This window comes from Ptiloglossa arizonensis, chromosome 1, assembly GCF_051014685.1.
Source record: "Ptiloglossa arizonensis isolate GNS036 chromosome 1, iyPtiAriz1_principal, whole genome shotgun sequence".
NCBI classification, from domain to species: domain Eukaryota; kingdom Metazoa; phylum Arthropoda; class Insecta; order Hymenoptera; family Colletidae; genus Ptiloglossa; species Ptiloglossa arizonensis.
Genome location: NC_135048.1, coordinates 33,567,875 through 33,591,438, shown reverse-complemented (window position 1 = coordinate 33,591,438; position 23,564 = coordinate 33,567,875). Strand labels below are relative to the sequence as shown.

General features: G+C 45.5%; 1 protein-coding gene across 7 annotated transcripts in view; it reads right to left on the bottom strand.

Annotated features, from left to right (window-relative positions):
- Pnt (ETS transcription factor pointed) overlaps window positions 1-23,564 on the bottom strand; it is a 279,236-nt gene that overhangs the window by 110,885 nt on the left and 144,787 nt on the right. The window contains exon 1 of one of the 7 annotated variants that reach the window (XM_076315290.1): window positions 5,653-7,082. The exons of the other annotated variants lie outside the window; for them this stretch is intronic. Within the exon in view, the coding sequence (XP_076171405.1) occupies window positions 5,653-5,758 (106 nt within the window). The 5' untranslated portion in view covers window positions 5,759-7,082. Of the gene's footprint in view, window positions 1-5,652; window positions 7,083-23,564 lie in introns of those variants that run through there. 7 annotated transcript variants of the gene reach the window in all.

The following is a 23,564-nucleotide window of genomic DNA, read 5'->3' as shown; positions in this document are numbered from 1 at the left end:
GCTCTACTCGTATCTCCGCCGATTTTCAAAGATCGTCTTCTCTCTTCGATGAAAACGTTTGTATACACATTTTTAAAAAACACTTTAATTTATTTCAAAGAAAAACGTTCACGTCTATTGTAATTATCCTCGACTTTTTCGTAGACCAATTTATCTCTAAAGAAATGGATCGAGAATCGTTGAAAAATTTGCTCTTCTCGTATCTGTGTCAATTTTCAAAAATCGTCTTCTCTCTCCGATAGAAACGTTTGTATACACATTTTTAAAAAACACTTTAATTTATTTCAAAGATTTTTTCGTATACCAATTTATTTCAAAAGAAATGGATCGAGAATCGTTGAAAAAAATTGCTCCTTTCACATCACCGCCGATTTTCAAAGATCGTTCTCTATTTTCCGATCGTTCTCGATCGAGAGATTTACCGATATCGGAGGTTGCGCGTCGTTTCCAAGGGAGAGTAGCTCGGGCTACCGAGTGGAAAAAGAGTACGCGTTCCGCGCGAATCCGTCTTCGGCTCGGTGATATCTACATGAACAAAACGGATCAAGCCATTCGCTGGAACCGGTTGCCAGGAAGCAGCATCGGCGGATAGCCTCTTCGCTCGAGATATATCCCCTACTTAGGCCGGGAACGCTCGCTCGCACGCTCGCGCGCACCGTTGTAATCCACCCGTGAGATTTATCATTAACCCGCGTTTCAGCAGATGCACTTCGAGCAAAACTTTCAGTATAAATAACCGTGCACGCACCGTTGCAGACGTCGGGAGCGTCCCGAGAACCGATTTCGCTACCTCGATTTATTCCCTTTTAGAAAAATTCCAGACCGGAGCAATCTTTTCAAAAGTTCACCGATCGTCGATCAACTAGAACGTTTTGTAACATTTTTACTTTTTTAATTAAATAAAAGAATTTATCGTGACCCTTTGCAAGACATTTGGGTATTTCCGGTCCGAGTATCGCATCGTTGTGGACATCGAGAGTGTCCTAAGAATCGATTTTGCGAATTCGATTTCTTCCCTTTTCGAAAAATTCCAGACGAGAGCAATCTTTTGAAAAATTCACCGATCGAAAATTATTGAGAACGTTTCGTAACATTTTTACTATTTTAATTAAATAAACGAACCTATCGTAACCCTTTGCAAGACACTTGGGTGTTTCCGGTTCGAGTATCGCAACGTTGTAGTCATCGAGAGTGTCCTAAGAATCGATTTTGCGAATTCGATTTCTTCCCTTTTCGAAAAATTCCAGACGAGAGCAATCTTTTGATAAATTCGCCGATCGAAGATCAACGAGAGCTGCTCGTAACATTTTTACTTTTTTAATTAATAAATTAAATAAACGAACCTATCGTAACTCTTTGCAAGACACTTTGGTGTTTCCGGTCCGAGTATCGCACTATTGTAGTCATCGAGAGTGTCCTAAAAATCGATTTTGCGAATTCGATTTCTTCCCTTTTCGAAAAATTCAACACGAGAACAATTTTTGTAAAGTTCAAAATCAACGAGAACGATTCGTAATATTTTTACTTTTGGTATTTCTAGACGAGTAGAGGGATCGTAATAAATTAAATAAAAAAACCTATTGTAATCCTATGCAAGACACTTGGTCGTCCTAAGAATCGATTTTGCAAGCACGATCTTTTCCCTTTCTAAAAAATTAGACGAAAGAAAAATATTGTCAAAAGTTCACCGATGGAAAATCAACGAGAACGATTCGTAATATTTTTACTTTTGGTATTTCTGGACTAGTAGAGGGATTGTATCGAATTAAATAAAAAAACCTATTGTAACCCTATGCAAGACACTTGGTCGTCCTAAGAACCAATTTCACAAGCTCGATCTCTTCCCTTTCTAAAAATTAGACGAAAGAAAAAATTTGTCAAAAGTTCACCGATAGAAAATCATCGAAAACGATTCGTAATATTTTCACTTTTGGTATTTCTAGACGAGTAGAGAGATCGTATCAAATTAAATAAAAGAACCTATGGTAACCCTGTGCAAGGCACTTGGTCGTCCTAAGAATCAATTTCACAAGCTCGATTTCTTCCCTGTCTAAAAAATTAGACGAAAGAAAAAATTTGTCGAAAGTTCACGAAAACGATTCGTAATATTTTCACTTTTAGTATTTCTAGACTAGTAGAGCGATCGAGACGCAATAAATGAAACAAAAGCAACGTCTATCGAAGCCCCGTGCAAGATCGTCGGGCGTCTCGGGTGTATCGGGTCAAATATCGGATCCGATTGGAAAACGTTCGACGTAAATTTCTCGAGACCAGCCTCCTACAAATCAGATCGCATCGTGCGCACGGTGTAGCATAATTACGATCGTATCTTCGGTCGGCTCGATATGCAAACATCGGAAGCTCGCAGTATATACCGGCCGATGCTATCTCCTTTCTTAAAACTCGTAATGGCCGAATAAATTGTCCGCTATCCTCGAACCAATAAAATTTAACGCACGCTCCTAGGTCCCTTCCGCGCGACTTCCTTATTTACCGGGGAGAGTTTTAGAACCCGCCCTACGTAACACGGACCCTATACACGGGACTATATTTCATCGATAACGGATCGAGTCGCGGCTCTTCGATTTTTCCTGCCGCTCGTTCCAAAACGGATCAATTTTTAGACAACCGGTCGTCGTAATATAGTACAATTATCGCGATCGGTGGGGATAGTCTCGTTTAAACGAAAGAAAAAAAAAAGAAGAAAAAATTCTTAACGAGATTTGAAACCGTTCCTTGGAAATAATCGAAGTTTCTTTGAATTTCCAATTTCCTGGATTTAATTATTACAGTAGGGACTTCCTCGGTTACTGTTCGGACGATAATCGCTATCGAATCGACGGTAAACACATCGAAATTATCACTGATTTTCCACTCGTCCAAAGTATCTAATTTTTGAAACAATTTATCCTACCACTAATCATAATCGACTCTTGTAACACCAGAACTACCAAATTAATTCACGACTATGATTAATCAATTTTGATAATTGTCCACGAACATCGTAAGCAAAGACACCCCATTGACAATCAAATAATAAAAAAAAAAAGTTTCAACCAAATCGACCTCCTTTCTAACTTTAAATAAATACACAAAGATCGTTAACGAAATTGGAAAATTTCTCTTCGAAGAAAGAAATTTCGTTGTCTCGTCTCGATTAGCTGACTCGCGTCGATTGAAAGATTCGAGCATCGAGCTGTCCCGGAAGCTATATTTCCTCGTATGTTCGTTGGCTCGTGCTTCGAGGGTGAGGGTGAGCGTGTCAGGGTCAAAGGTCGGCCCTGGAAGAGAGGAACTCCCAGCCCTCTGGTGGTAGGGAGCGACAGGGAGTTCCAGCAACTGCAGGAAGCGCGCACGCAGCCGGGATGCAGGTTGCACTGTTGCGGTCGTCGTCGACATCTGTTGGGATCTGTCGTGGTCCTAAGTCACGTTCGCGCGGGCCGTAAACTGGTCTCGTCGCGCGTTAATCCGCCGCGAGTACGAGCGATTACGGGACATCCAGCCTCAAAGTCAGGGTTAGGCTTTCAACGAGGTGAAGCGTGCCGCGCGGACGACGAGGATTAGTGGATTCATTAAAATCACCGTGCTCGAGGTATTTCATTCACGGAGAGCGCGCGAATCCACGCAAGATGGAGACATAACGGAGGAAATTAACCGAAGCTGCGGTTACACCTACGGTTTCAACGATGGGAATTACCGTAATTCGTTTGAAATTTTTCCAGCGAGGAAGTTTACCAGATTCGCGTTCTCGTGTCTCGATCAATTTCCGAGTGCTCGGCGGTAACGTGTACGATAGGGAAGAAAAGAAAGTTTTGCTCGAGATGAAAATATATTATCGAATTTCGTTCGAATTCGCAGTCGTTCGAAACGATTGAAAGTTTCGAGAACGTACACGGTAACGATTTTTGAAACGAAATTGACAAATTGGTTAGTCGAGTATGGTACCTTCGCGACAGTGGAACAATTTCGACAATGTCGTTGATTATGGTTCCTCGATTTAACGCGTGGTGTTATATCCGGACGGAAGTTTCGAGTATCGATTGTCACGAATGTTCGCGGCACGGATTGTCATCGATTTCGAGATTCTTGGGGTCCAAAACTCACGGACAACTATAGTCGATGCTGGAGTCACGGTTAAGTCACCAATTCCGAGATTCTTTGTATTTCGATAACTCAGGATTAATTATTTTCGATACTGGAGTCACGGTTAAGTCACCTGATCGTTCGATTTATGGGGTCCAAGACTCACGGACAACTATAGTCACTGCTGGAGTCACGGTTAAGTCACCGATTCTTGGATTCTCGGGGTCCTAGACTCACGGATAACTATATTCGTTATTGGAGTCAGAGTTAAGTCACCGATCTCGAGATTTTTTATGTCCTATACTCACGGACAACTATAATCGATGGTGGAGTCACGGTTAAGTCACCAATTCTTGGATTCTTGGTATTCTAGACACACGAATAACTATATTCGATATTGGAGTCAGAGTTAAGTTATCGATCCCGAGATTCATTGAGTTTTGATAACTTAAGGTTAACTATTTCGATGGTGGAGTCACAGTTAAGTCATCGATTGCTTGATTCTTGGGATTCTACACTCACGGATAACTATATTCGATATTGGAGTCACGATCAAGTCACCGATCCCGAAATTCTTTGAGTTTCGATAACTTAAGGTTAACTATTTCGATGCTGGAGTCACAGTGAAGTCACTGATCTCGAGATTCTTTGAGCTTCGATAACTTAAGATTAACTATTTCGATGCTGGAGTCACGCTTAAATTACCGATTGCTTCATTCTTGGGGTCCTACACTCACGGATAACTACATTCGATATTGAAGTCAGAATTAAGTCACCCATCTCGAGATTCTTTATATCCGACACTCACGAACAACTATAATCGACACTGGAGTCACGATGACGTCACCGATCCCTAGATTCTTGACATCCCAGACCCACGGATACCAACGATCGAACGAGAATAAATTCTCGAAAGCTTCGAAACTCCACAAGTTCCTGAGACACCGGTTACCATAAAACGTGAAACATTTAGATACAAAATTGAACAATGTTCCTACGGAAAGCTAAGTGCACCGAGTACATACGGAATTATTCCACAAGCGACTCTAGCTTTAACTTTACGTTACGATAATAATTGCAGCGTGGTATGGCCTAAGTGTTTCGTACACGGTATAGTCGAATAGAGTCAGAGCTAGAGAAACGTGGATGGCGTCACTCGCCACAGAGTGCACACGCGTATCACAGCTCACGAAGAGAACATTCGCGATAGAACCGGACGTGTGAGACGAAACGAACTACTGTGTGTTATCCTAACCTAATTTTTCTGTTCGTGAATTACATATTTCGTCTTCTGTATCAACGCCGTCCATTATTATCCACCCACGGTTTCAACTATCGGTCGGATCGATCGATTCGCGCGATCGTTAGAAGTTCGCGTTTCGCGAAGCTGATAAAGAGGTCCAATTCGAGGAAGAATTTCGATCGCGAGGATCGTTCGATCCGACGCGTAGCACACCGTGTCCACGGTATCAGAGATCTACTCCCGTTGCTGCAAACATCGAACAAAAGGTGTAAACGTCGGGAAACGCGAGTGGCTACGGCAACAAAGGGGGATACGCGGTTCCGTACCTCTGGGCCTGGCAAAGGACTTCATGGCCTTGATTCCCATTCCGGCATAAGCGTCGCCGCCGTAGTCAACGTACATGAGTGCCGTCCTCGCGTGCTCACTGTACATACACGAATCCCCGGATCACTGTCATTCACTCGACGCCGCGTGCAGAGGCGGTCCCTCGGCCTATGTTTATTTTCCTTTTCCCGCCCGGCGTTGATCCGCGCGCGCGACAGAGAGGGCCGTATTACATCACCGCGAACAACCACGCGTCGAAGGAGACCAACTCACTCACTCACTCACTCACTCACTCACTCACGGGACCCTCTTTCCCTTCACGGCGAATCGACGCGCCTACGGGGTCCGTTCGGTCGAATCTCGGGTCACCCTGGGGCCTGTTGCGCGATCGGTCCCGATCGTCACGACATCGCGGCCACCGAGATTCTCGTGAGCACCGTTCGATCGCCACCGGACCATCGGTCTTCTATCCCATGCTAAATCGCCCTCCAACGAGCCTCAACGACGCGTCTTCCTCTCACCGGGTCCACCAGTTCTCGTAGAATCGACGGAAGATTCCTGGGGGGTCTCGATGAGTCGGGGTTGATTATTTTCAATGCTGGAGTCACGGCTAAGTCGACGATTCTTGGAGTCTCGGTGAACCAGACTTACGAGTAACTATGGTCGATATTGGAGTCAGGGTTAAGTCACCGATCTCGAGATTTTTTGTGTCCTACTCTCACGGACAACTATAGTCGATATTGGAGTCAGGGTTAAGTCACCGATTTCGAGGTTTTTTATGTCCTACACTCACGGAGAACTATAGTCGATGCTGAAGTCACAGTTGAGTCACCGATACTTAGATTATTGGTGTTCTAGGCTCACGGACAATTATAGTCGAGGTTGGAGTCACGGTTAAGTCACCGATCCCTTGATTCATAAGATCTTAGACTCGTGAACAACTATCGTTGACACTGGAGTCACAGTTAAGTCATTAGACCCTTGATTATTGGTGTCTTAGACTCACGGACAACTATCGTTGACGCTGGAGTCACAGTTGAGTCACCGATCCCTCGATTCTTGAGGTTCTAGACTCACGGATAACTATAATCGTTATTGGAGTTAGACTTAAGTCAACGATCTCAAGATTTTTAATGTTCTACACTCACATACAACTATAGTCGATGCTGGAGTCACTATTAAGTCACCGATTCTTGGATTCTTGGTGCCCTAGACTAACGGATAACTATATTCGATGTTGAAGTCAGAGTAAAGTCACCGATCTAAAGATTTTGTATATACTACACTCACGAACAACTATAGTCGATACTGGAGTCAGAGTTAGGTCATTGATCTCAAGATTTTTATTGTTCTACACTCACGAACAACTATCGTCCATGCCGGAGTCACAGTTAAGTCACCGATCCTTGGACTCTCATTGTCCTAAACTCACGAATAACTATATTCGATATTGGAGTCAGGGTTAAGTCACCGATCTCAAGATCTTTTATGTCCCACACTCACGGCCAACTATCGTCGATACTGGAGTCACGATTACGTCACAGTTAAGTCACCGATCCTCGGATTCTCGATGTCCCAGACTCACGGACAACTATCGTCGTGCCTGGAGTCACGATTAATTCACCGATCCCTAAATTCTTCGTGTCCCCGACACGCGTGCAACTACGATCGTTGCGGAGAATCACTAAGAAATCGATAATCCGTAGATTCTTGACGTTCCAAACTCGCAGACGACGATCCCGAATACAGTAATCACTGGAAAAATCAACCTTTCCGATATCCTCGATGCCACGTACTCGAACACGAGACGATCTCGTACGAAGTCACGCGGAATTCACCGACATCTCTACACTGTTGTAAACTGAAGTCTCGTATACGACTCTGTTCGATGAGTCACTAGGAAATCACCGACGCGTTCTGGTCGTCCGCACCGAAACTCGTCCTCGGTACCGGAATCGCGTTCGAATCACCGTTCGTAGAATCTCGGTGTATCCCTAACCCAGATATATCTATCTTCGAGCTCGGACTCGCGATAGATCCCTTCGGGGGGATCGCTATCGAACGCCTTGGTTAGCTGTCAACGTTGTCAACGGTGCCAAGATCGGCTCGCGAGGAAGACTGCCCGCTACGAGTAACGCACTTCCCCTCCTCGGAGCGTTCTCTATCGAAACGTGGTGTTCGGTGGGTAACCGCTCCGGTGCAGCTTCCCGAGAGCAGGTGAAAATCTCCGTTCCTTTGAAACTGGTCGTAACTGGCGAGCAAGCACGAGGTCGGTCGAAACGCCTTGCCTCGCGTCGCGTCGTCCGGCGTCGTCGTGTTCGTCTCGAGTTGTCCGTGGTGGAAAGCCGGGTCCGGTCCGCGTTAGCGGCGTGTCCAGCATGTGTTTGCTATCAATTCATAACCGCGACCCGCGGGGCTATTTCCGAATACCTGCTTGCGCAACCGTGTGCCGTGCGAGGAGTAGGGGTTAGCGGCGTGTAAGCGTCGGTGGGTCTCAGGGCGGAAAGGGAGACCTTTCTCGCGCCTGCTGCGCTTGGCCCGAGATCCGAAAATACGAGTGTAGACGGGTCCACGTTGCTCCGGGACACGTTCCAGTTTTTCTTCCCGCGGCTCCGATTTTCGCGAATCGTTCGCGAAGCGCTCGCACGGGTCACGACACGCGAGCGAGCGAGCGAGTCCGCGCGCGCGCACAGCAGTGGCGCCCTGAGCTCACGCACGCGCACCTGCACGCGCGTACACGTAAACGCAGACACAGGCGCGCGCACACACACACACGCGCGCGAGAGAGAGACAGAGAGAGAGAGAGAGAGAGCGCGGTAGAACGCACACACAGGCGCGCGCGCGGTTTCGTGGCCGACGTTGTCGTTGTTGTTGTCGTTGTCGTTGTTGTTGTAGTGGTGATGGTGGTGATGGTGGTGGTGGTTTGTCCCCTGGTTTCTCTCGGTCGTTTTCTCTGGTTGTTCGTCGCTCGGCGGTGACGGTCGGTGGAGGAGCGAACGTATTTTGAAACGTCGATCGAGAGATCGTAGATCGAGCGCGATCTCGGCCGAAAGAGCTGCGGGAGAGTTCGTCGGGCCGAAGCGCCACCGTCGAGCACGTACGACCGCGTTCCGCAGGTAAGAGCGCGAGCGCGAGCGCGCGAGCGCTCGACCGAGCTCGACGAGGAGGAGGAGGATCCCTGGTGGAGGGAAGAACAAGAGAGGAAGACGGACGGAACACCGGCCGAGAGGGGAGCGAGAGTTTACTCGCGACGACGAGGAAGGGGCAGCGGACACCGCGGAGGAGACGGACCCGCCGCGCCCGCCGGTTATTCCTTGTCCTTCGGACCGCTCGATCGCGCCGATTCGTCGGGATCGCCCCGAGATAAGCGAGCTCGAAGAGATCGGGGAGCGAACCTAACCCGAGAGGGACAAACAGAAACCGAGAGAGGGACCGAGGGACACGGTTTACGTGGTGGCGATCGCTCCGATCGTCCGGTGAGAACTCGGATGAATTTCGAAAGTCGAACGTGAGAAACGACGAACTTGCACAGCTTTTCGGAACGAAAGAGTCGTTCGTGGACACAGCTCGCGAAAATAACCGCTACGGAATCGTCACGGATCGCCGATCCGAGTCCACGGCGGTGGCGCGTACCGTGCCTCGTGGAAGAGAACGACTAAGAGGACGGACCGAAGACGAGAACCGTTTCACCCGGGGGGACCGTGTTCGAGCCCGGAACGGTAGTTAACTCGAAACCGAATTAGAAAGAGGCTTTTTTCTCGGGAGCTCGCGCTCACCGCCGAGTCGGTTCGGTCTACAATTACCGAATTCCTCGAGGAGGCTCGGTAGAACGCGAGACGTATCGTTCCGGCCGAACGACGAACCACAAATACTACCACGGGCCGGCCGAGATTCGCGGAATCTCCGAGATCCGGGGGATCAACGAGGATCCATTACGAGAGCAACTGTCGCGCAAAACATCGTACGACCGAAGACCGGGCGAACCGAAAGAACTCGACTCCTCCCCCGTAAAAAAAACCTGCAAAGTTCCCCCGGGGCTAAAGGTACAGCACCAGACACACCGTCGATGAGACAAAGAGACAATCGACCGATAGGGCGAAACGAGCCGGCCGTAGGAGGAAAGGAGAGGTGAGACACTTGACCGTCTCTCGGTCGGGTCCCCGCCAATCCCGGTGCACGCTCGCCTAGCCTCGGCTCCACGGTTAGTTTTATGAATGAATACTCTCCCGTCGACGCGGCAAACTCACACTGGCGTCGGCGCACACGACCGGCCGCCTACCGTCTCTCTCCTACCACCGCGATACCCCGATCCCATCTCTCGCTCGGTCCTCCCCCACTCCTCGGCCGGCCTCGTTCCCCCTCCTAGGCGACTCGGTCGCTCCACGGGTACGCGCGCAGCTTCGTCTACCCCCACTCCTCGCGTCCACACGTCCCGATCGCTCGGTCCTCGTCCCTCGGCTCTCGTCGCTGCTTCGACTCGCGGCTATCGCGCGCATACGTCCGTCATCGTCCAACCGCCACCGCCGCTCATTCATCTTTTTCACTTTACCGCGCGAGGCCTCTCCGTATCTGTCCCCGTCCGTTTCCACCCGCTCCACCTCCTCCCGCTCCTCCCCTCTTGTATCTCCTCCTCCTCCTCCTCCACCGCCGCGTCCGCGACACCGGAGCTGCGCGCGTCTGCGTACGAGGTCTCGCGCGAGCGAGCGAGCGAGCGCGCGCACGCACCCGTCTCGACGCTCCCGCACACCGACGCGCGTCGCTCGTTCCTTCATTCGGTCCGCTCGTTCATTCATGCCGTGGCCCCGCGCGTTTCAACCGGGTAGCCTCTGCCCGACTCGAAGAATCACCGCACCCCCGTCGCGCGACCGCGCTTTTCCTTCTGCCTCTCGTTGCCGCTGACGTCGCGACGCCCGCGACCGAGGAAAAAAAATACGTCGAAAAAAGAAGCGAAAGAGAAACCGAGACGCACGGCCCTCTCGAAAAAAGAGCCGTGCTTTCGGGAAAGAGACTACGCGTTTACCAGGGGGGAGAGAATAATTGAACCAACATTTTACCCAAGCGATACAATTCTTCCGTTTCAAACATACAAACAAAAATTTGACCCAAGATTACGACCTTTCCGTAAATTACAAGTCGGTGTAAATGTTTCTCGATACATTCGACGTATTTTTCCACGCAATGGTCATTCGCCGATACGATCGATTCCAAATAATCGAAATAGTAACGATCGACTCCGTACGGTGAAACTCATCGTCTCGAGACGCTCCCCGTGTGCGGAGTTCCCGATCTCCCTCCATCGTACCGTGTACCCCGAACGCCGTTGCGCGTTCCCCGCGCGAGCATGGATCACCGTTGAAATCCTACGACGAAGTTCTTTGCCGCGTTCGCGTTAAAATCCGTAGTTGGACACCCGATAGTCTACCTACCTAGCTGCTTCTCCGAATACCGTCCGACGATGCGCGACGAGTATTGCGCAACGAGCGTTGCGCCGGTAGCGCTCCGTTCCCAAGAGCGGCGATAAAAATCGTTCGAAGAAGAGTTTCATTCAAGATTCGCTCTGGCCGTGGTGCGAGCGCGTCCGTGCACGGAAGTCGCCTCGTAATACCGCGCAGCTCAGCCCCGTTTCAGCGAGGAATAATCGACGAGAACACGTAGCATTCGGCGGAGTGCCGGCGAGACGTAATTACGTGTAACGCTCGAACGCAAACACTATTTAACAACGTCGGTAATTTCTGCCTGTCCCCTCCGTCTCTTTCCCGCAGTAACGTCGGCCCGAGGATGTTGCCGGCGCGTGTGATTAATGTGAAACTTCTTGCTCGCGGGCAAGGCTAAAAATTTCTTACGGGACGCGTTTCCGGCAGCGGAGGACCATTCATAAACTCGGCTCGATAGCGCGGTGAACGCGACCAAACATTTACCGCCGAGCTACCGGTCCCGCGATGAGAACAGAAAAAGGGTAAAAGTCTTATCTAGCGGTCTCTCTATTTCTCTCTCTCTCTCTCTATCTCTATCTATCTCGCGCGAGCGCGCGCGCGCCTCGGTTGTGTAAGTAGGGTAACCGTGTTAATAAAACGTTATCGAGTTCGCGTTCCCAGTCTACTTCGATGTAACGATATATATTTTTAGAGTTTACGAAACACCGTTTTTAGAAAACCGAGTACCCGTGACGCGATTCGGTACCGTGTTTTCAATATTTTTTCACCGTTCTTGCACGTACGTGTTGTATTTTTCTACTGTTCGCCGTGTTATCTACGACGATATTTTATCTCGAGATTTGGACCTCTGTGTGTATTGTAACGGAGTTTCGAAATTGAATTGGAACGAAAAGAAAGCGAGGTTCCTTTTGCTCGAATAGAATTGAAAGGTGGAAATTAAGGAGCGTGATACGGTTTTCGAATAACTTCTTTTTTTTTCTTTCTTAGATTCGGAAGGTCCTATAAATAATCGTTAGCTTTAGAAGTTGAGTTTGTTGCTTCGTTTTGGTCCTTCGCGCAAACTATTTTCGGCGATACGGTTGGTCCTCCGACGGAGATGGATGGAATTTGATTTCAACGAACGGCGATCGGTTAAAGTTTCATCCGCCTCGATATAAATGAATAGCAAGAGATGGTTATTTTTCATTCGTCGTCGAGAATGTATTATTCGTATCGCTGCGGTGAATAATTCCACCCGGGCGATGAATTAATCTGGAGAAATATCTCGATCGGTGTTTCCGTTCGAATGGAAGTTTTCGGATCGATCGATTACGCAAATTCGAGCGAATTCGCGAGATGGATATAGATTTGAACGCGCGTGGAAAATTTTTGCGCGATGGATAAATATTTGAACCCTCGTGGAAGCTTTTCACGCGATGGATAAAGATTTGGAGTTACGTGGAAAACTTTTGTGAGATGGATAAAGACTTGGATGCGTGAGGAAAATTTTCATGCGATGGATAAAGACTTGGATGCGTGAGGAAAATTTTCACGCAATGGATAAAGATTTGGATGTACATGGAAACTTTTCACGCGATGGATAAAGATGTGGATACACGCGAAAAATTTTCATGCCATGAATGAAGATTTGAATGCTCGCGGAAAATTTTCACGCGATGGATAAATATTTGGATGCTCGTAGAAAATTTTCACGCGATGAATAAAAATTTAGATGCTCGCGGAAGCTTTTCACGCAATGGATAAAGATTTGGATATACATGGAAACTTTTCAAGCAATGGATAAAGATTTGGATGTTCATGGCAAATTTTCACGCGATGGATAAAGATTTGAATGTACATGGAAACTTTTCAAGCAATGGATAAAGATTTGGATGTTCATGGCAAATTTTCACGCGATGGATAAAGATTTGAATGTACATGGAAACTTTTCACGCGATGGATAAAGATTTGGATACACGTGAAAAATTTTCATGCGATGGATAAAGATTTGGATGGTCGCGGAAAATTTTCACGCGATGGATAAAGATTTGGAGTTACGTGGACATTTTTCGCGCGATGGATAAAGATTTGGAGTTACGTGGAAGATGTTCACGCGATGGATAAATATTTGGATGCTCGCGGAAAATTTGCACGCGATGGATAAAAATTTAGATGTACATGGAAACTTTTCACGCGAGGGATAAAGATTTGAATACACGCGAAAAATTTTCACGCGATGGATAAGGATTTGTATGCACCCGGAAACTTTTCACTCAACGAATAAAAATTTGGACGCTCTCTCCATTGGAAAAGAAATTCTCTAATCGTTGAATACTCAAACTTCTCCAAATTTCGCTCAATGGATAAAGATTTGGACATAGACGGAAACATTTCGCGCGAAAACTCATCGAATATCGTTTCCAGACGCAAGGTTGCGCGCAAATCGAGCAATTAGCGTTCCTTCTCCGCGCGAAGATTCGCCAATGGAAGGAAGCGTCGCTATCGCGGCGTTGAAATCGTACACGAACACAATCCGCGTCGGTATCGCGCGGACTTTTAGCCGGTGCTGTGGTGTATATTTTACTTTGTTTTACGCGGCTATAACCATTCGAGACGCGCCCCTAAGCCGCGTCGGGTTTCCCCGCTAACCGGTTGCGGCGGCATTCGTTCCGATAAATTAACTGGAAAAGGTTTCGAAGACTTCGTCGGCTCCGAATCTCGCTTCCTAATCGCGGGCAACAGGTGCGAGTCGCCGACGCGACGATAAATACGCGGATCAGCCCCGAATATACGCGTCGCGTGACCGACCAGGGACAAACACCAGATTTTTAATCGCGAGATTTTTAATCGGGAAATTTTTAATCGCGAGAAATGACTCTCGATCGTGGATCGATGCACCCGAAATTTGTCTAATTTTTCCACCAATTTCCAAGGTTCGATTCTATAACTCGAAATGAACGAAACGCTTTGTAAAATACACAAGGGTACATAACATTCGATTATCGATCGATGCACGTGAAATTTTTCTAATGTTTCCACCAATTTTCATGGTTTGATTCTATAACTCGAGGTGAACGAAAATAACATTCAATTGTCGATCGATGCACGTGAAATTTTTTAAATTTTTTCATCAATTTCCATGGTTCGATTGTATAACTCGAGGTGAACGAAAATAACATTCAATTGTCGATCGATGCACGTGAAATTTTTATAATATTTCCACCAATTTCCAAGGTTCGATTGTATAACTCGAGGTGAACGAAAATAACATTCAATTGTCGATCGATGCACGTGAAATTTTTTAAATTTTTTCATCAATTTCCAAGCTTCGACTCTACAACTCGAGGTAAACAAAACGCCGTGTAAAATACACAGAGATACATAACACTCGATCGTCGATCGATATACATGAAATTTTTCTAATTTTTCCACCAATTTCCAAGATTTAATTCTATAACTCGAGGCGAACGAAACGCTTGGTAAAATACACAAAGGTACACAACATTCAAATTATTTCTACGATTTATTCTTACTCTTGATTTGAAAGATCGAAGTCTTTTCTCGCGAAAAGAGAAAACGATTCGAGGGTAAGGTCGATTCGAGACTGAACGAGTCTTCGTCGGTTTACGGGTGAAAAATTGCTTTATCAACGCTTCAATTGCGCCAATACGCTCACGATTAACGGTATGGCGTAATACGAATAAAAATTCGGGAGTTTTTATTATATTTTGCAAAGCAATCATTGTTACCGTGTGCGTGTACTCTTCTCGCGTGTAAATGTCGACAAAAGGGTGTTTTATCGTAGAATAATGAATTTTCCAAAATCGAAATCTCGTGGAAACGCAAACGTTGCAAGGTAACGCGAAAGAACGATCGTTGGTTGAAAATTAATGATACATTCACCGCGCTCCGTTTCGAAACGTTTCGATATTTATAATTCTACATCTCGGTGGTAAATATTCGCGATTGAAACGTGCGTATAATTATCCGGGAGGAGGAAAGGGATATATTTTTCGCGCGTTCCAACGAATCGTAATTATTCTAGTCTGTTACAGGGCGCGTAACGATTCAAAGTCAATTAAAGGAATTGTAGGTTCAAGCGCGATTCGCCTCGTTCGAACCGAGATAGGCAAGGTTCTCGATCCCGTTTCGCTTCGAGCGATTGAAATTTGGTACGATCGAGCGATATCACAAAGACGTCTATAAACGTCGATTAGACCTCGATTAGAACGGGTTGGGCCGCTTGATTTTTGACGAGGAAAGCCACCGCCCCGGCGCTGTATTATTAAATAAACGGGCAGATAAAATCGCGAGCGACAGGTTGTTCCGATTTCTTTTATTTTCCGAATGAACTGGTTTCGTTTTTATTACGCCCGTGGGAAAGAATTCAACCGCGTTACGTTGGTTACCGTGTCGCGCGGAATTCCCCCGTTTCGATTCGAGGATCTTCGAGAAGCGCCAATCGACGATCGTTCGAGATCCAACGGGCCCGAGTATTCGATATCTTAATGTACGCGAACCTTCCTTACTTTTTCGCTTTATTTCCGTTTCACGAGGAAGTTACCGATCTCTCCCCGCGGACGAATGTTCCTGCATACCGGGCAAACCTGTCGCCACGAATCGGCCAAAAAAAAGAAAAGGAAAAGAATTCGTTTCCCCCGCAACGAATCGTCGAATACGTAGGAAAATCGATCCTCGAATTAGATCTCGCGATCCCACCGCGATCGTATCTCGTCCTCGTCCTTCGTTCCTCGCGAATCGTCGCGACACATTCGCGCGTTTCTTAACGGTTCAGCGTTCGATTCCTCGAATCTCTCGCGATTCGTTCCGCGAGAGATCGAAATAAAGCGTCTTACGCGCGCGAAATCCCCCGTAGAGCAAAAAGAAACGCACGGTAATCGGGGACACCCTGTATTATTCGCGGAGCTAGATGACCGAGAACCCGGAAGGCAGCGCGAGAAAATCGTAACCGTCGATCAGGCGGCCGTGGATATTAATAAAGGCGGAAGGAGAGAGCGAGAGAGGGACACGGACGGAGCGAGATAGAGAGGAACTCGACGCGGTGAGGAGCAACAAGAAACACCGGCTACAGATCGCGGCCCCGAGAGTCCGCCCGAGAGAATAATAAGAGAGGCAAACGCACGCGGTGAACAGGGAAGAAATGACACCGGATGATAAAGAAGGACAAGCGGGTGTACCGAGGGAGGGGGACTAGAGGAGGAGGAAGAAGAGGAGATGGAGGAAGGGAGCCTGGATGGAAAAAGGCCGCGATTCACGCCGCGGATCCGAGAGGAACGAGGAGGAGGAAGAGGAGGAGGACGAGAGGATGACCGCAGGAGGAAGGAAGTAGAGTCGGGGCACCGCTGCTCGTCCGGCAACACCTACGGTGATCGAGCTAGGAAGGAACGCGAACAAGGAGAGCAACGAGAGAGAACGACGAGAAGCAACGAGAGAGAAAGACGAGAGCAACGAGAGAGAAAGACGAGAGCAACGAGAGAGAAAGACGAGAGCAACGAGAAAGAACAACGAGAGCAACGAGAGAAACCAGAGAGAACAACGAGAGCAACGAGAGAAACCAGAGAGAACAACGACAACAACGCTAGGGTAACGCTGGACCAACGAGAGGAACTTTAGAGAAACTTTAGAGCAACTCTGGAGCGACGAGAGAAACTCTAGAGTAACTCTGAAGCGACGAGAGAAACTCTAGAGCAATTTTGGAGCGACAAGAGATACTCTAGAGCAATTTTGAAGCGACGAGAGAAACTCTAGAGCAATTCTACAGCGACGAGAGAAACTCTAGAGTAACTTTGGAGCGACGAAAGAAACTCTAGAGCAATTCTACAGCGACGAGAGAAACTCTAGAGCAATTCTAGAGTTACGAGAAAAACTCTAGAGCAACTCTGGAGCAACGAGAGCAACTCTAGAGCAACTTTGGAGCGACGAGAAAAACTGTAGAGCAACTCTGGAGCGACGAGAGCAACTGTACAGCAATTTTAGAGCGACGACAGAAACTCTAGAGAAATTTTGGGGCGACGAGAGCAACTTTAGAGCAACTCTGGACCGACGACAGCAACTGTAGAGCAACTCTGGAGCGATGAGAGCAACTCTAGAGTAATTTTAGAGCGACGAGAGGAACTCTAGAGAAATTTTGGGGCGACGAGAGCAACTTTAGAGCAACTCTGGACCGACGACAGCAACTGTAGAGCAACTCTGGAGCGATGAGAGCAACTCTAGAGTAATTTTAGAGCGACGAGAGAAACTCTAGAGAAATTTTGGAGCGACGAGAGCAACGCCAGAGCAACGAGAACCGCGAGAGGGAAGTATACGCGCGCGAGCGGCCTCTCCGCGTACACATGCGCGGCCGACTCGGATGGACGCGAGCTGATAGAGAGCAGAAGCTCCGCACTCGGGTGCTGTACGCTTCGCCGAAGGCTGGGCAGGTTTTTGCCCCGTTTTTTACGCCGTTTATTATAACTAGGAAGCCGATGGCGAAGCTCCACCCAGAGCTCGCGATCCCGATGCGCGCGTGGAACGACCCGAGTTACGTCCCGAGCGTACCCGACCGTTGCTCGTTTCTCTTCCCGAGAGAGGGGAATTGAATAATTGTTCCTCCTCGGGGAGAAAATATACGCAATTGGAAATCGAAACCTAAGAACTCGAAGAACAACGATGGACATCATTTTTTAACCAAAGTAGCGAAAGATCACTCGACAATCTTCGATATATAAAACGGTCGGAGGTCGAACCGTTCAAAATGGCGCTCTTACTTATTCAAATACGGAGCAATGTTCACTATTTACCGTGTTTCTTATTCGTCACTGTTTCTTCTACCGTTCGAAAAATATGAAAAATTAGATCAAACTTGGACGAGTTCCTTTCGTCTATAAACGAAGATTCTAATTTAAGCTCGTTGCGCGAGGAACAGCCTAATTGGAAGTACTTTTCGTCGATATTCTTCGCTAATTCAAAGAACCGAGAATATTTCCATTTTTCTTTCCGGTAGAAGTTTTTAAGGTTGTTGATTTTTCCAATAGGAATCGTAGATATCTCGACAAGTCTTTTTGCAACATCGACGGAGACTTACACGCGAAGAACAGTGTAATTGGAAGTACTTTTCGTCGAGATTCTTCGCATGCTAATTCAAGGAACCTAGAATTTTTCATTCTTCTTTATGATAGAAGTTTCTAAGGTCGTTGATTTTTCCAATAGAAATCGTACGTATTTCAACGAGTCTTTTTGCAACATCTAGGGAGACTCTTATGCGCGAAGAACAGTGTAATTGGAAGTACTTTTCGCATGCTAATTCAAGGAACCGAGAATTTTTCCATTCTTCATTCCGGTAGAAGTTTCTAAGGTCGTTGATTTTTCCAATAGAAATCGTACGTATCTCGACGGGTCGTTTCGCAACATCTAGGGAAGATCGCGAAACGAGTACTTGTATCGGAAAAGAGAAACGCAAAAGAGCGGAGAACGATGTAACGTTGAAACGTTTCCTCGTACGAAGTGCACACCTGTCGAAAAAAATGCGTAACGTTCGATCGGTACTGGCCAACAAGAAAAATTTGTAGGGTAATGGAAATCGTTTCTGACCGGCACTGTACACCGTACGCGCGCGCACGGTCGCCTTATAAAACCTGGTGGGAGGGAGGGAGGGGGTAAGAGTGTTTCAAAGAGGCGCGCGCGACCGTGCGCAGAAGGTGTAGTTAACAGAGGTGGGATGGAGAGCGTGAGAACGCATAAACTTATAAGGCACGAAAGAGTCCGAGGAAGGGAGGTAACACAGAACAGAGCATGCATGCTCCTTTCCTCGCCGGTGGAAACTGCTCCTTAGGAGAACCGTAGGATAGCCTATCCGTAACACGTCACTTCCTTCGGAGCCTTTATACCTATCTTTTTCGCTCATTTGCTTCTTTTTCTCCCTCCCTACCCTCGATCGTCTTTTTTACGCGTCGTGCCGGTGAGCGTGAGGCAAAGCGGTGAGAAACAGCCAATACAAATTATCGTAAAAGACAGACGTGTAATTTCTCTCGAGATTTGTCGATGACCATGGATCGTCCGACTCGTTCTCGAGATTCCTCGACCCTTTCGTTGCCAAGGGTCGGGGACTCGAGCGCGTCGTCACGTGCGGGGAACACGCGATCGTATTCTTGCACCGTGGTCACGGAACGCCTATGGGCGTTCACCGCACGGATGCGAGTCGTTTCGCGAACGAGGCGAACTCGAACGTTGCAGCAACGCGATTAAAATCGCTTTTGGAGCAGATACGATTCCAGATCTCGAGAAACGATATTTGTCGTACATTCGAAAACGAACGACGTCGAACGTGTTCTAAGGAAGACTTCTAGTGTAACGATATCGTTCCAGGTGTTTCGATCAGAGAAAATACAGGGTAAACTTCCTTGTTTTTCAGTGGACAATTGTTGGCAAAATTTTTGGACCCTTTTTTTCGAGTTTCACGTATATTTATTCTATATTCAATTATTGGAGAATAAATCGTGGAATTAATTCGGCAAGAAGGGTTCTTCGTCTCGATTGACTCGGCGAGTGTCGAGTAGAATTCGAAGAGGATCGAGAGAATAGCTTTCTTAATACTCCACCGGAAACGTGTACGAGAGGATTTTATAAAACTTGACCATTTTTGTATATACTTACGGGTACAATTATGAAAAACAACTAGCAAAATTAATCTAATCCAGACCTAACGACTAGTTTTATATATACTTACGGGTACAATTATGAAAAACAACTAGCAAATTAATCTAACCCAGACCTAACGATTCTTTTTATATATACTTACGGGTGCAATTATGAAAAGAAAAAAAAAGAAAGAAACTCGTAGAATACAGAAGAAGGTTATTCCCTACCCCATTAATTCGATAAGTGTCGCTGGATAGAATCTTGACAAAAAGGATCGAAAGAATAGCGTTCTTAATTCTCAAATGGAAACATCTACGAGACAATTTTATAAAACTCGATCATTTTTATATACACTTACGGGTGCAATTATTTAAAAAAAAACTAGCAAAATTAATCTAACTCACACTTAACGATTTTTTTTATATATACTTACGGGTGTAATCATGAAAAAAAAAAGAAACTCGTAAAGTTCAGCCAAAGATTTCTCCCGTCCCGATGAATTCGATAAGTGTGACTCGACAGAATCTTAAACGTAAACTCTCCTAAAGTATATTCTTAACGTAAAAGTATCGAGAGAATATCGTTCAGGTATATTGTTAAGCGGTCAGAAATCTCGACCCGTGTCCACGAAATCGTCCAGAAAAGCGGAGCGGAAGCATTAACGAGAAGAAGTCACGGTTACGTGGCCGCGGGCCATGCGCTCTCGCGCTTGGGGTTACCGGAAGTCGAGTGACCGTAGCGGGGCAGGTGAGCTCCGATCCCTCGATCCTCCTTCTCCGCCCGGCTTCACGGGACGAAAGAAAGGAGAGAGAGAGAGAGAGAAAAAAAGAAAGAAAAAAAAAAAACCCACACACACACCAAGGTGGAAGGAGAACCCGTAAAGGAAGTGACGTCGCACCGCGGGGCTCGTTCACCGCTGGAACAGGAGAAGGTGGTTGCGCGCTCCACCTTCTATCACCTAGGAAAACAGGCCATAACTCTTTCCTGTGCCGCCGCTTCGCGCAGCCTGACAATGGAGATTGCGCGTAAATGGATGGGATCGAGCACGAGTAGCATTCCGAACCGGGAACGAGATACGGAGCATCTGTTACCATTCGCTCGACATCGGCGCGAGTTCAACGCGTTTACTCCAATCGATCGGATACAGGGATCGCCAATGTTACGATTAACCCATTTGCATCATCGCTCTGCTTAAGCTGCCGCGTGATTCGAATATCAGCGACGTTCAAACGAAGACTGACACGTATCATCGCGACCGGTTCATCGTATGTGCAGTAACGAGTATCAAAATTATTTATGGAGTTTATTAATAATGTACTGTTTAAAAGGATTAATACACAATATTATATAGTAAGATATTTTTTTATAGGCTTTCTTGCAACTTCGCATAATGTTTGTTGCGTGAAGCGTTCAAACATCAGCGATGTTCAAACAATGACTGACCCGTATCACCGCGAGCGGTTCATCGTATGTGCAGTAACGAGCATCAAAATTATTTATGGAAATTATTTATACTGTTTAAAACGATTAATATAGAATATTATATGGCAAGATATTTTTGTATAGGCTTTCTTGCAATTTCGCAGTGTTTGTTGCGTAAAGCGTTCAAACATTAGCGACGTTCAACCGAAGACTGATCTGTATCACCGTAAGTGGTTCATTGTATGTACAGTAACGAGCATTAAAATTATTTATGGAGTTTATTAATAATGTACTGTTTAAAAGGATTAATACACAATATTATATAGCAAGATATTTTTTTGTAGGCTTTTTTGCAACTTCGCATAGTGTTTGTTGCATGCCGCGTTCAAACAACAGCGATGTTTAACCAAAGACTGACCCGTGTATCATCGCAAGAGGTTCATTGTATGTGCAGTAACGAGCATTAAAATTATTTATGGAGTTTGTTAATAATGTACTGTTTAAAAGGATTAATACACAATATTATATAGCAAGATATTTTTTTGTAGGCTTTTTTGCAACTTCGCATAGTGTTTGTTGCGTGTCGCGCGGATTTTCGCGTGCCGCAACACTTATAGTGGCAGTTTGAAAGGTTTTCACAAAAGAATGAAACTTATTTAGAATACACTGATGTATATCGAACTAATGGAACCAACAAGTTCTCAGAAATGATTAAACCATTTGCAACTGGTAAAATGGGAGTCGTAGGCTCGCGGACTATTCCACGCTCGGTGATAGTGGACAGTCGTTTACTTGTAGTTGCACACGGTTGGCAAACTTAATAAATGATAAGAAAAATTTCTGCAAGTTGAATTTATGCAAAATTCTGGATGTTGAAAAGCGATGGTACAAAACGGAGCCAATTGAATCGTTTCTAACCCTCGATGTTGAATTTGTTTGATTTTATTTTTTGTATTTTTCGATTAATTAAAGAAACTCTTGTACTCGAATAAAGAATACGTTAAAGAGAGAACTTTACGTCATATTTAAAAAATACTTGTAAAAGAGCTATTTTGACTAGAAACTTTCGTACTTCGCGAGCAAAGTGTGTTTCTGAATATTTTACGCTACCAATCTTTAAAAAATTCTGAATGTTAAAAAGCAATGGTACAAAACGGAGCCAATTGAATCGTTTCTAACCCTCGATGTTGAATTTGCTTGACTTTATTTTTCGTATTTTTCGATTAATAAAAGAGAGCCCTGTACGCGAATAAAGAATACGTTAAAGAGAGAACTTTACGTCATATTTAAAAAATACTTGTAAGAACGCCATTTTGAATAGAAACTTTCGTACTTCGCGAGCAAAGTGTGTTTCTGAATATTTTACGCTACCGATCTTTAAAAAATTCTAAATGTTAAAAAGCAATGGTACAAAACGGAGCCAATTGAATCGTTTCTAACCCTCGATGTTGAGTTTGTTTGATTTTATTTTTCATATTTTTCTATTAATAAAAGAAACTCTTGTACTCGAATAAAGAATACGTTAAAGAGAGAACTTCACGCCATATTTAAAAAATATTTGTAAAAGCCCCATTTTGAATAGAAACTTTCGTACTTTGCGAGCAAGGTTTGTGAATATTTTACGCTACCGATCTTTAAAAAATTCCGAATGTTGAAAAGCAATGGTACGAAACGGAGCCAATTGAATCGTTTCTAACCCTCGATGTTGAATTTGCTTGACTTTATTTTTCGTATTTTTCGATTAATAAAAGAGAGCCCTGTACGCGAATAAAGAATACGTTAAAGAGAGAACTTTACGTCATATTTAAAAAATACTTGTAAGAACGCCATTTTGAATAGAAACTTTCGTACTTCGCGAGCAAAGTGTGTTTCTGAATATTTTACGCTACCGATCTTTAAAAAATTCTAAATGTTAAAAAGCAATGGTACAAAACGGAGCCAATTGAATCGTTTCTAACCCTCGATGTTGAGTTTGTTTGATTTTATTTTTCATATTTTTCTATTAATAAAAGAAACTCTTGTACTCGAATAAAGAATACGTTAAAGAGAGAACTTCACGCCATATTTAAAAAATATTTGTAAAAGCCCCATTTTGAATAGAAACTTTCGTACTTTGCGAGCAAGGTTTGTGAATATTTTACGCTACCGATCTTTAAAAAATTCCGAATGTTGAAAAGCAATGGTACGAAACGGAGCCAATTGAATTGTTTCTAACCCTCGATGTTGAATTTGCTTGACTTTATTTTTCGTATTTTTCGATTAATAAAAGAGACCCCTGTACGCGAATAAAGAATACGTTAAAGAGAGAACTATTACGCCATATTTAAAAAATACTTGTAAGAACGCCATTTTGAATAGAAACTTTCGTACTTCGCGAGCAAAGTGTGTTTCTGAATATTTTACGCTACCGATCTTTAAAAAATTCCGAATGTTGAAAAGCA